Source organism: Candoia aspera, chromosome 8, assembly GCF_035149785.1.
Source record: "Candoia aspera isolate rCanAsp1 chromosome 8, rCanAsp1.hap2, whole genome shotgun sequence".
Classification (NCBI taxonomy): Eukaryota; Metazoa; Chordata; class Lepidosauria; order Squamata; family Boidae; genus Candoia; species Candoia aspera.
In genome coordinates this window covers 75,315,859-75,328,877 of record NC_086160.1, presented here as the reverse complement: position 1 = coordinate 75,328,877, position 13,019 = coordinate 75,315,859, and the positions used below count along the sequence as shown (strand labels likewise).

The window sequence follows — 13,019 nt, the reverse complement described above, 5'->3', positions numbered from 1 at the left end:
GTACATGCTCAAAACATTTGTTTAATGTATAGATGTGAGAAGGAAAGTTTAGTACCCATTTGCTGAATTGCAGAAAGCATATGATAAAGGGAACCAAGCTTCTGAAAGAAAGGGGGGGTATAAATCTAACAAACAAATAAACGAACTATGGAATGTGTTGCGGGAATAGGAAGGTTGGTTTGCTGGAGGTGTAACAATGGTGAAGAGTGGAATTAAGCATACTTGAAATATTTAGTGAATGGTTCAGCATTAAACACAGAAGCAGAGAAGGATATACAGTACAACTCCTGTCCTAACAGCCAGGAACCACGCTGAGACAAGGAACAGGTCTCTAGTGTTTTATTGCTGCTACATAACAGGAAAATCCTAACAAACTGAAGAAGCGTGGGAAAAACCCAGACATATAAACCCCAAAGGTTAAGGCGGGCCCGATCTGTGCCTCTTGGAATGGCTACCTAATTCCTCAGTGCTACGCATGCGCTTGACCGTCTGGATGGGAGCCCCCTGCTCACCATCCTTACTCATGACACCTCCTGTTTGTTTGACATATTTTTGGATCAATGCATAGGGAATGCCCATGGTGATGTTGGGTGTGTTGGTTGGGGAGTGACCACAGGTGAGGCTGTGTCGTTGGCCGAGAACCTGAACGGTTTGCTGCAAATATCCAATAACTTAGCAAATGGAAGCGTGTTCAAAGGAGAGCATTGCAGCAGTTTGGAGAAATGTGAAAATTATGCCTGATGAGCAACCGATGAAAAAATTGGGCCTGTTTTGCCTGAAGAAGACAGGACCCCCTTCTGCAAATATCCTGTTCTCTGCATGGCCAGAGATTAGACGAAATGAATGGGAATTTCAGGGGAGCAGATTTTAGGCTAATCTCTAGGAGCAACTTCGAATGGACAGGAGGTGTTTCACAGCGGAAGGGACCATTGCAACCTATTCTGCTGGAGATGCTTAAGCTGAGACGTGGATGGACATCCATCAGGGATGCCATAATGATATCTTGTACTTTAAGCATGCTTTGAGAGGGTTGGACTAAAGATCTCCAGGAATCTTCCTATCTTCCAACTCTGATTCTAGACTATTAAATCCACCATCTTGTTGCAATGACAGTTCCCTGTCAGGGCTGTACCACTTCCTCCTGCTGCAGCCTTCAGTGCTCCAATACAAAAGAGGCAAAGTTCAGTAAGTGGAATAAGCTTTGAAAATTCCTTGTACCTTTAAAGAGCACTGGATTTTCCCAATCTAGGAAAACGACGCTGATCAAAAAAAGATACAGTATGTGCTTTTGAGAAGGAAGGAAAAATAGCCTATTTCATAACAGAAAGAGAACAGATGAGCTGCAGAAATTAATTGCATGACTAACATGGTCATAATAATTTCCCTTGGTTAATTGCCAGGAAAACAAATCTGTGCAACTGCAAAGTATGAACAGAAGTTGATCATGTAACAAATAAAACTAATTGCAGCAGATGAGTAGCTGTGACATAATATTGCTAAGATTAGGCTTTTGATTTCTTGCCTATTTTTTGTGTGGGGGGGTTTAACCACCTTGGGATTCCTGGCTAGAAAAAAGTCTAATATTTTAATGAAATGAACATTCAATAGCTCTATTCTCACCTTATATGCATAATTATTAGATGCTTAGGGGAGATTTCTCTTTGACTCACCTTCCTGGACATGATAGATATAAAGGGAAGAGGCTGGCCAAGCAGAGACCCAACTTGCCCAATGGGATATAAACCATGGTCCACTCCCACCTTTCCTACAGCTCCCCCACACACCCCATTGCACCATCCTGCTTGGTTGAGACTCTGACTCCAAAAATTCCCAGCTGATGCGGCTGAGAGGCTTTGCAATGCCACCGGTTCCTAAAATTGCCAGCTTGGAGGCGAGGGAGCTATTCTAAAAACCTCCTCCAGATGTTGCAAGATGCCTGTCTTAAAGTAACCAGTATCAGGCTGGCTTGCAAATGGGGAGGAGGGCAGGGAAGGGGGCAACCCTCCCCCCCCTTCCCCTTTTGCAAACCTGCTGAATTCTGGTTGAATGCATGCAGCAACAACCCTCTCCGAAAATGTACGTATTATTAAATGCACATGCCATCTTTCCACTTAGGTACGCTCTCGGTTAAAGAATGCATCCATGCAGCATGCTCTTAGAAACACACAAACAAATGTTGACTTTGGGTCTTTCGCAAGGCTTTGCAAATAACCAGCGTTCCTATTTCTCCCAGTCCCTTTCCCAAATCAGACCAGTTCTCTCACCCTCATTACACATGCATTTCTCTTTATTCTTGCGCTTAGCCCACACAAGGAAGGGCAGCCTGTTCTAAGCTGATGGGCAGGTTATTAAAGCAGCTGATTTTATAATAACCAAGTAACTGAATCGGACTGAATCCCTCTTTGATATTTTCCCATTCTGGAGCGTTAGCAATGTCGTCACATGGGAAGATTTAAAATAGTCTGCTGCCAACACGCTGCCACAAGCAAACAGGGATTGCATAACATGCAAATATTTTATCAGCCTTGCTTGGTTCATCGCAATGGCTTTCTGGAAGGCATCAGAACCCACCAACTTCAGGCTTGTCTGTGTTTTTTCCCTGCTGGAATCTCTCCCAATCTACCTGCCACACTGGGTGGGGATGATGGGAACTGTCATTTGTTACAATGAAGAGCACCCAATTGGGTCTATAGCTCAATCTAAGGGGGTGGGATATCCTGGTGGTCTCCCGTCCATGCACTAAGGGTGTCTGACCATGCTTTTTCTCCCCTGATTTCAGCCAAAGTTGCTGTGTGCAACATGAGTATGGTAACAGGTTGGGGAAGGCAGCTTTAGAGAAGAGGGAGAACAAACACAGTTACAATCTTCTTAACCCACTGTTTGTTTTGCTTAATGCCTTATGTAAATGTTTTTGTGGACTTTTTAAAACATGCCTTCTAGTCAGTGTTGACAACTGGCAACTGCCTGGACTAGTCCCTGCAATTTCTTGGCAGGGTTTTTCAGGAGTGGTTTGCCCTTGCCTGCTTCTTCCTAGGGCTGAGAGAGAGGGACCGGCCCAAGGTCACCCAGCTGGCTTCGTGCCTAAATCAGGACTAGAACTCACAGTCTCCCAGTTTCTGGCCTGGTGCCTGAACCACCACACCAAACTGGCTTTTTTTTGTTGTTGTTGTTGCTTAACACAGATTAATTGGCTGCTTCAGTCAAGGCCCCAAGATCTTGGCTTACGCAAGGCACACCATGAGCCAAGGCCAGCTGCCATGTCTTAAGTGAGTCTGCTTTGTCTCCTGGCTTAAAAACATAAGGCAAGCTTTGCTGGATCAGATCCCAGAAGCTTTTCCAGCTTGGCTTCTCTCTTTTCCTCAGCTTAGAATAGTAGGCTTGGAAGGGACCTTCGTGGTCTTCTAGTCCAACCCAGGGCAGAGATCCTCAGGCCATCTCAAAGGGTTCCCCAAACGCGGCTTGGAAACCTCCAGGGATGGCTTGGAAACCTCCCCATGATCCCAGGCTGTTCCTCTGCTTAAGAGCTCTCATAGACATCCCTGCAAATTTCAAGTTGGGATGTGAAAAGGTTCCACCTCCTGGTTCTTGTCCTACCTTTGTGCACTAAGGAGAATAAATCCACCCCGTATCCTGGGACAGCCCTCGATCCTGGTTTGCACGAAGGACCTGCTTCCTTTTTTCAATGTATTGCTTCCTTGCAATTTCAGGTCTGTCTAGAGCAGTGCTTCTCAACCGTGGCCACTTTAAGATGGGTGGACTTCAACTCCCAGAATTCCTCAGCCAGCGTTTATATTTCCCTCCTCTGTGTTTTTCTGAGTATTGTCAGCACTATTCAATGTTTGCTTTCATCAACCTGGCACCCTCGGAAGATAGCCAGTCTGCAATTCCCATCGCCCCAACCTGCATAATCTGTAGTCCAACACGTGAGAAGGAGCCAGGTTGCAAAAAATGGATCTATGGCCCTCGCTCACAAAGAAGCCGGGTTTGAAGCGCCAGTCGTTAAGTAAATTTTGGTAAACGTTACCTACTTTATTGTATACAGAAGCAAACAATTGCAAAGGCCATTCACGAATTCACGGAGGAAAACTGGAGGACGAAATGGAACCTCCAAAGTTAGGTGCAATCATGCCTGGGGGGGTAGAGAGCGCCTTCCATCCGGGTCTTTCAAGCACTTCCGCCTCCCTCCCTCGGCGGGGATGAGCTAAAGCAGGCGGGAACTGGGGAGCACCGCCTCCTCATCCAGACAAACACACGCGCGCGCCCCACCCCCTCGAAGCGTTTGCCCAATGAAAACCGAAGGCGGGAGCAACTGGCTTGAGTCTATTGGTCCTCGCCTGTCGCACGGGTGGAGGCCGAGTCGACTCGCCTCGGCTCCTCCCCCTCCCCAACGGCTGGAGAGCGCGAGCGCCACAGGGAGGGAGGAGCCGCGCCAAGCCCCGCCCCTTCCCCTTAGAGCGAGTCCCTAACAACCAGGGAGCGGGTCGGGCGGGGCGCATGCGCACATCGATTCCTCTCCGGCGGCCGCGTGAGGGGCGCGCAGGGCTCGGGGCACCCTCGTCCTGCCGCCCCCCCACCCGGTCGTCCTCCCCCTCTGGCTCCCCGCAGCCATGGAGGCGCCTCCGCAGGAGAGCAGCCAGGTGCCTGTGAGTAGGGGGGGAGCTCCCGGGGGGCTGGGGGGGTCTTTGGTCTCCCGCCCCCTCCCCACATTCCTGCTTGGGCTCCTCTTTGCTTTGAGACCCCATACAAGCACTCTCCCCCCTTTGCAGAGTTGCTTTGAGGTGTAAAAAGTTTAAATCCCCCCCATTTGACCCCCTTCCCTGGAAGCCCCCCCCCAGTTACGGCAGGGTCTCCTCACCCCTTTGTGGAATAACTACCCCCACAATAGGATGAAGATCTCCCTGAAGCGTCCAGAATATTGGACTTCAAAGCCCATCGTTCGCCCCTTCCCACCCTGGCTGAGGTAACCCAGCACTCCGGGGACGCCAGGTTGGGGAAGGCTGGTCTCTGGACTAAAGACAGCTGGAAAGCTTGGGCTTGCTGGCCTGTAAAATGTTTATTGCTGGTTGTGGGGCTGTGGGTTGTGCTGTAAAGTGCCCTGGGAAGACTAGAATGTGGTGTGTGTGTGTGTGTATCCCCACACATAGGTATGTGTGTGGGGGGGGATCAAAGTGGGGAATTTAAACTTTTTAAATCTCAAGTGTGTGTGTTTGTGTGTGTGTGTGTAAGCTACCTTGTCTAAAGAAATGTCTTATTCTATATACTGTACTGACCTTGCTCTTTCAGATTGGGTGATAATGGCTTCACACATTTTTTCATTGTCCTCTAGAATTTCTCCTTTCCTTTTGCAGAGTTTCTGATGTCTTTACACAAAGTGGAAGAAGTTTGCTAACTTTCCAAGGACAAATGGCCACCTAACGTTTTATATTGTTAGCAGCCAGGGGCCGAACTTCCACCTGAACTCCTCAGAAGCTTTAGGGACTGCATGCTGAAGTAGCCTCTCTCCCTGATGGCTTACGCAGATTGATAGTAGTTTGTGTGAACACCCTGACTGTATCTTACAAGGAATTAAGATGTATTTTCCTGTTTGCAACTTTAGAGATGACACGGCCATATAATGGGAGTGCATCACAAAAATTAACCTTCGTGCTATGGTGTACATCCCACAGGTGGAAAAGTTGCATTATGTGCAGTCAGAATTTAGCACCCAGGCTGTATTAAACTGCAGTATTTTACACTGTCCCATGATAGAGTTTGGTAAGGGAAGATTCTTGAGAAGATGAGGATTATAGTAAATGGATGCAGGACTGAAGAAGCTTCATGTACAGTATGTTTGAAGCATTTCCATTAGAGGCTTCTAAAAATTAGGAAGTGCTGTGCACTGCTCCCTCCCTGCGTCTTTCTTCTTAGCAGGCTTTTGGTGAGGAAAAAATGTAGGAAGCACGTTAGGGTTAGGGTTAATCCTAACTGTAACCCTACAGTATAGGAGGATTGTAAATGGGGAATGACATATCCTAGAAGCTTTATAAAATTCTCAACCTGCTGAGTGCCTTTGGTAGAGTGTTTTATAATTTTGCTGTATATCTTTTGATGTCAACCTTCAGTAAAAATCACCAGAGCTGTTTCTTTTTTGTAAAATGAGAAACTGGGAGGGGAAAACAGGTACCTCTTCCAGCTCTGACTGAACAAATTAACCTGTGATTTTTCTGCAGGGCTAGCGATAGTAATAAAATGATGTGATGTTTAATTTGACCTTACAGTGAATTAAATATAATAAGCAAATTCTGAATAGTCAGGTCCAGTAACATTGAGAATGAACAACTTTACTGGATGAGTATATAATTATTCTTAGGCTTGAGATGTAGCATGTAAATCTATTAATCCAGAAGGATGGGAGGAAGAAGCCTAGAGTTTAAACCCTGGAGGATGGGTGTCTTAAGTTTCTGAGTTCTTTAGTTTAATGTGCAATCAAGCAGGAAAAAATTTAGTCTAGCCAAGGCATGGCTTGGGGCTGGGTTACTTAAGTGACTGTCCCTCTCCAGTGGTGTCTACTTGTCCTGTTAGATCTGGCAGGAGAGGCATGCTCCAAGTGTCATCTGTCGTGGCCCAGGAAGAGAGCCTTTTCTGCCGTGGCGCCCGCCCTTTGGAATATCATCCCCCCCAGAAATTAGACTTTTCCCCAGCCCTGCTGGCCTTTCACAAGGCACTAAAAACCTGGCTTTGCCATTGAGCCTGGGGCCCTGATAGCATGGGTGAGCTGGTGTTGTGGTTGTGAGTCTTCTTGGCTGTTATTTTTGTTGCTTTTTTGTTCCGTTTTAATTGTAAGCCACCCAGAGTCATGTATCTGAGATGGGTGGCCTATACATTTAGTAAGTAAGTAAGTAAATAAATGTCTATGAAGTCATGCTGAGACGTTGTGGACAGATGGGGTCTATATGAGTCCATCCAGTTTGGATAATAAAGGATCTTTCGGAACAGTGGGGATAGTGAAAGTTGCCACATCTATTCTGTCAGTGCTCACTGGAGGACTTGGAGAGGGAAAACCTTCTACAGGAGACTAGCGGACTTGTGTCAGAAAGTTCTGCTGTGATCTAAGTACCACCCAAAGTGACTTTCCTGAGCTGAGATGCTGCCATCAACTTCTGTGTTCTGATCTCTTGCTTGTTTGCAGCTAGGAAGTTGCCTTCTGTGTTGTGTGGTAATGAGACAGATGTTATGGATTTGTTCAAGTGCAGCTGTTTTCAAATTTATGTGATAAAAGGGACAATCTCTGCCCCACCACCCTTTGCCCTGCTTTGTGCTTATTGAAAGCATTGTTCATAATGGCACCCTGGCTTATACACATTTCAGATGCAAGTCCCACTGAAAAATGGACTTGTAATTAGACATGCTTATGTTTGGGGTATAGACTGTTATCTTCAGCTGTCAATATTCACAGTAGCTTTTGATTTTTATTAAGCATTTAGATGTGTTTATCACACATTGCCAATCTTTAGGTGTAAAAATCCAGGCTCTAATGAATGTAAGGTCTTGTGGTTACTTTCCAACTGTGAGCCAATTAATATTCTTTAAATTTGATCTCTTGCAGTTGCTTTATGGTTTGTGCCAGACTTCACATAGGCATGGCTGCAAATTTTGGCACTCTAGAAATTTACACCTTTATTGAGAAATCCGCTTACTCAGCAGAAGGCTCACGGATATGATTTGGCAAGATTGGTTTCTTTATTGCAGACAGAAATGAAGGTTTGTCCATTGTAATACACAGGAATCAGGTCTGTGCTCCAGAGTTTAAATTCTAAACTTTTTCTTCCCACCTTTCTGAGTCAATTGATACTTGGCTCTTCTCTTGATGGACTTGGAAGGCATCTGATCTGGGCTGATACAAGGGTTCTGTTATGCCTGGGAACTGCTGATTCCTGCCTCTGTTTTATTACTTACTTGTCTGGGTGAGATTGCAAAGTAGTTTTGTTTAGTTCCCATTTGACTTAAAAAAAACCCCACCTTGCTGATAGTTTAGTACTTCCCAAAAGTAATTGGAAGGATGTAGACTTGGGGAAGAATTCTTATATGGAGCCTACTCTTGTGGTAAAATAAAAGAATGTGGCCATATTCCTTCTGTTTCATAGTAACTTTACCAGCTGAATGTGATGGGGAAAAAAAGGAGAACTTTAATGTCTTTGAGTAGTTGGGAGAAACAAAGGCATTGGGTTCACATAACTTGCTATACTGCAAATCGCAGATTACAAACTGCGCTGCCTAAATTCGCATAGTACCCTGTAGCCTCAAAGAAAGAAGCTGCATGACCAAACGCTGTTAGGGGCAGGATACATGCATTGAATCTTCCTTCCCTCCATTGCTAGCATGATGGTGGGAGAAGAGAGGAGCTTTGGCAGTATGGACAACAAAGGAGGGTGAGCCCTGGTGGAGCAGGAGATGTGAATAGGTCTAACAAGGCTCAGTGTGATGATTTGGGATCCTTGAGACAGGATAAACCCCTAATGAGTCTGACCGACCCATGCAGAATTGGGAGTTCCAGCTGAATTTCCTTTCAGGTTCCAGGGTGGACATTAGATTATCATTTCTGGGCTTCTTCATAGAGACAGTCTTCAGAACCAGCCAAATTCAGGGCATCTTACACAGTGGTGAAGCTATTATCTCCCATGAAGAAGATTGTGGAATAGCTGCCTAGGCCTAGCATCAATGAACCAGTAGCAGCTTTGATTTCTAAATCAATTGTTCCAAGTGGTAGAGGAGAGGCACTATGGATCCAACAGGCAGAAGTCAAAGAAAAGGCAGCTTTGAAAATGAGGCTAAAGTCTTCATGAGACCTGTATTAGTGGGTGGTGTTCTAGCATCTGCTCCCTTTGAACCCATCAGACATTTCCTCCTTATCATCCTTTCTGGTAGTCCTAACCTCAGCTAGGAGAGTTGAGTAATGAGGGGCTCCTTCTGTGATCAGGAATCTATGCCGTTCTGTCAAGACCAAGACCAGGTCTCTGCTTGATGCCCAAGTTCAATTCCAAATTCCACCAGGTTCATGAGAGTGTACTCCCCAGCCTCTTGCCCGGACTCTCCTGAACATGGCACGACCTTGATGTGCGTAGGGTGCCAAGAATATGCTTCAGATATACTCTGTAAGGGCGGAGGGCCTGCTTGCCTCTTTTAAAACAGCAGAGCCGAGAAGATGAATTACAGTACATGATCCAACATCGGCAGGTGGGTTAGGGAATGCATATCCAGCTTTGTGGGGTGGCTGCATCAACAAACAGTGGGAACCTCAGTAACAGGTATGGGTAGTGGGGCAATGGCCTGGGTGGAACTGTCTATATTCATGAGGCATGATAACATAGGCAGATTTGCCTCCACAGATGTGGCCTTTGGTGCCTTGAGCAGCAGAGAGTGCTGTAGCCTCCACTGACTCTCCCAGTGATGTCACCCTCTCCGGTTGGTTCCATCTTTGGCGTACATTTCTAGTCACTCAGTGGTTTCATCCTGCAGAAAAAGGATAGAGTCAGAAGCTGTAGAGAGCCACGCAGACGACCTTGGAGAAAGAATGGCGCCACAGTTACAAAAACAACACCTCCGGGAAATGAGGAAAGTAGAAGAAAGAAATGTGACAGACAGACTCAGTTCAAGGGACCATGAATGAAATGGCAGTTGGTTTACTATGTTTGCGAACTCTTGCCTGTGTCCTCTTGCCAGTGGCAAGGTTTTCTGTTATTACAGTGAACTCCTAGTAAAGGCGTTGAACTACACCTGTCTACTGCTGTTGACACTTTGCTGGTTCACACATTATGTTACACCATCATGAGGGGAGGGGAGGAGGACGGGGGGTTGCATACTAGTTGAACCAGCAGAACATGGCTTACTCAACAGATAGTAACGAAGCACACCATGGCTGCTGCTGCTTTTTGTTTTTTTAAAGTTTGGCTTATAATTGGCTAATGCGTAAAATATTACACCCTGCACCAAATGGCACATTTTGGGGCACTTACAGTTCTTCTGCGTTGTTCTTTCATGTGCTGCTGCTGTTGAGGTCTTCCACTGGCTGATGTGGTAGTCTCAGGTTCTAGTGAACGAGCTGTCTTCGAAGGAGTGAGCTTTTCCGTTTTGCTTTTATTCCTGGGGCCAGATTCCTCAGGCTCTGCAAACTAATAATCGTTTAGGCTTCATACAGCCTTTGTCTTGAAAATGGATGAAATCAATATAGCCTGTAACCCTACAGATTTGATGCAGGAGTCCAATATTTTGTAAGCATTTTCTCCCTGGAGATGGGGGAGATGGGGGAAAAGCTTGTCTGCATGTCTCCCCAATACAAGGTGACACTTTGTGTGTTCAGCTAAGCATGGGAGTTTCCTGTCTGCTTGTGTCGGGTATAACGCGGCCTGATAATTTGTGAAAGGTGTCAAGGCGAGGCAGACTGCATCTCACAAAAGGCCTCGGTCTTCACGACTGGAGTGACAAAAGAAGAGGAAGGTGCCTGTGTTGCCGCTCTCCATCCCTGGAGAGTCCGGCTGTTCCTGCATCCATACCTCATGCATCCTCCTGGTGAGGGCCGCTGTGGTAGGCTCCAAGGTTAGTCTCCATGTGCAGCGTGGCTTCAGAACACATCTCCTCCTGCCCCCATGGCTCCTGTTTTCCAAAGGACATGCTGAATTGTCATGAAAAGATGGAAAGGCAGCGGAGCAGAGAACTGAAGAAGGCAGAGATTGAAGGCCTGGTTCCTGCTGGAGAACCGTTTGATACTGGCTGAGCTCCGCTTCCGAATACAGGTTGCCTCTTCCCCCACTCTTTCTAGCCGTCCCCATTTCTTCTGGGTTTGTCATCTTCCACCTTGTCGCCCTGGTGGAAGTCGCACAACATCTAAGAGCTCTTGCAAGGACCAAAGTATGATTTTTTATTTTTGCTTTTAGTGGTTGCTCTGTTTCACTGGTTTGACAGCACGAGGCGTGGAGCCTGCTCTTTCAGAACATGTGCACCTTTGAGGGGGATTCTCGTGTAAGTGGGGCACAGCTGAAGTCTCTGTTTTTGCCTGGAGGTAGCTGCTAACTTGTGGCTTCTGGTGAGAAGAAGCTGGGCTTGCTTTTATCTTGGTCTCTTTCCTGAAAATCAATTCATTTGAAAGCATATTGGAGAAATGGAGAGAGGGAGAGAGAAGGGGGTGGGGAGCTTTCTGGCACAGGGCTTGTTACTGTAATTGTTCATCCTTTGTACGTATGAACCTTACTTCATTTGGAACCTTAAGATTTCCATATGCATAAAGTATATTTTGAAGTGTGTATGAGAGAGCCAGTTTGATGTAGTGGTCAAGGCACCAGGCCAGACACTGGGAGACCGTGAGTTCTAGTCCCGCCTGAGGCACGAAGCCAGCTGGGGGACCGTGGGACAGCCACTCTCTCTCAGCCCCAGGAAGGAGGCAATACTTCTGAAAACCTTGCGAAGAAAACTGCAGGGACTTGTCCAGGCAGTCTCTGAGAATCGGACATGATTGAATGGATAAAAAATACATGTTTATGCTGAGCATTTTTGTGTCACAGTTGAGAAACAGAGCATATTTCACATTTGGTAAATAACATGTGGAAAACCATTTTCTGACAGTCAGTGTGTAGCCCTTAGGCTCCTGTATCTTACAGTTGGAATTTCAGCAAGTGGAATTTCAGCCCTTAGGCTCCTCCACAGTCTGCTAAAAGTTCCTCTTGTACTTCTTCCTGCTATCCAGAGTCATCACCTGTATTTATTTTCAAAAATAGGAAATTGAATTCTATGTGATATGGAGCACACTCCATTTTTATTTATGATTAGTTACTCTTCGAAAACATGCCAATGTGAGTAGATTAATAGGTACTGCTTCGGTGGGCAGGTAACAGCGTTCCGTTCAGTCATGACCATGGAAGTGTCTTCGGACAAATGCCGGCTCTTCGACTTTGAAATGGAGATGAGCACCGCCCCCTAGAGTTGGACACGACTGGACTTCATGCCAAGGGAAACCTTTACCTTTACCTTACTCTTCTGACAACTAGATAGCTAGGTAGCACTGGCTGTGTTCTGGTTGCTTTGGGGCTATTTGGAGTAGTGTGAAGTCCCTACTTCGGCAGAATGACGGTTTCCTAACCTTATGATAGGTGAACTGTTACGTATTTGCTTTGTGCGTTGTAACACAGCAGTGTGGCTGCTGCAGGTGGCTGTCTTATACAAAAACCACCTGGTTTCTTTTGCTTAACAACGGAAATATTAGGCTTTATTCATAAATGCTGGATCTGGTATCCTTTTAGGGAGACTGGATGTATAAAGAGCAAGGGTTCACTAGCATGGCGGTTGTAAATGAAACAGAGTTCCTGTGTTTTCCTGCCTGCATCCTTATGGGGAGGGACGGCGGCTTCAGTTCTCAGAGGCAAGCGGTGGTCGATGTTTGCTCCCGCTTCCTTTCAGTTATTGGGCTGTGCTTTTCGTTTGAGGGTAATGTTTGCTGCTCACCTCACCATCTGAACTGCCTTAAAATAGCCTGGAACACCTTAAAGCTTCCCTCCCTGTATTACTGATTTTAAGCAGTTGTGTTTGTTTCAGCCGATTGCAACCACACCGCCGCATCCTGGACTGAAGGAAGAGCTACTGAGCCAGAGCAGCAGCGGGACCCAAATTTCCATCACCAGCGGCGTTTCCTTGGGAGAAGCCATTAGGCGTAGGTCTCTTATGAATCGGGTAAGGGGAATACCGTCCGTTCCTTCTTTTCCTGGCATCCGGTTGAAATACTCACGTAGCAACACAAAACTTTAGAAAAGCCGTCGTTTAGCCACTTGCCGGGTAGAAGAGACGCCTGCATTTGTGTGGAACTCTTATATAGGTTTCCTTCAGGCCTGTTAACAATGAGGCAGGAGCAGGAGAGGGAGGTGGATTCCAGAAGCTCCTTTTCCTTTTCCCCTTCCCCTGTCAATTCCTGATTTTGCCCCCTGCCCCCCCCACAATAGCTTAGGAGTCTCTTGCAAATGTTGGTTTGCCGAGAAGTACAGTATGTCCGTGCCGAA

The 13,019-nt window shown here is 46.4% G+C and overlaps 1 protein-coding gene across 1 annotated transcript in view; it reads left to right on the top strand.

Moving 5' to 3' along the window:
- The first annotated feature begins 4,518 nt into the window (after positions 1-4,518).
- ALMS1 (ALMS1 centrosome and basal body associated protein) overlaps positions 4,519-13,019 on the top strand; it is a 59,136-nt gene continuing 50,635 nt past the window's right edge. Inside the window, exons 1-2 of the mRNA XM_063310753.1 lie at positions 4,519-4,643; positions 12,562-12,696. Of these exons, the coding sequence (XP_063166823.1) occupies positions 4,608-4,643; positions 12,562-12,696 (171 nt within the window). The 5' untranslated portion in view covers positions 4,519-4,607. The remainder of the gene's footprint in view (positions 4,644-12,561; positions 12,697-13,019) is intronic.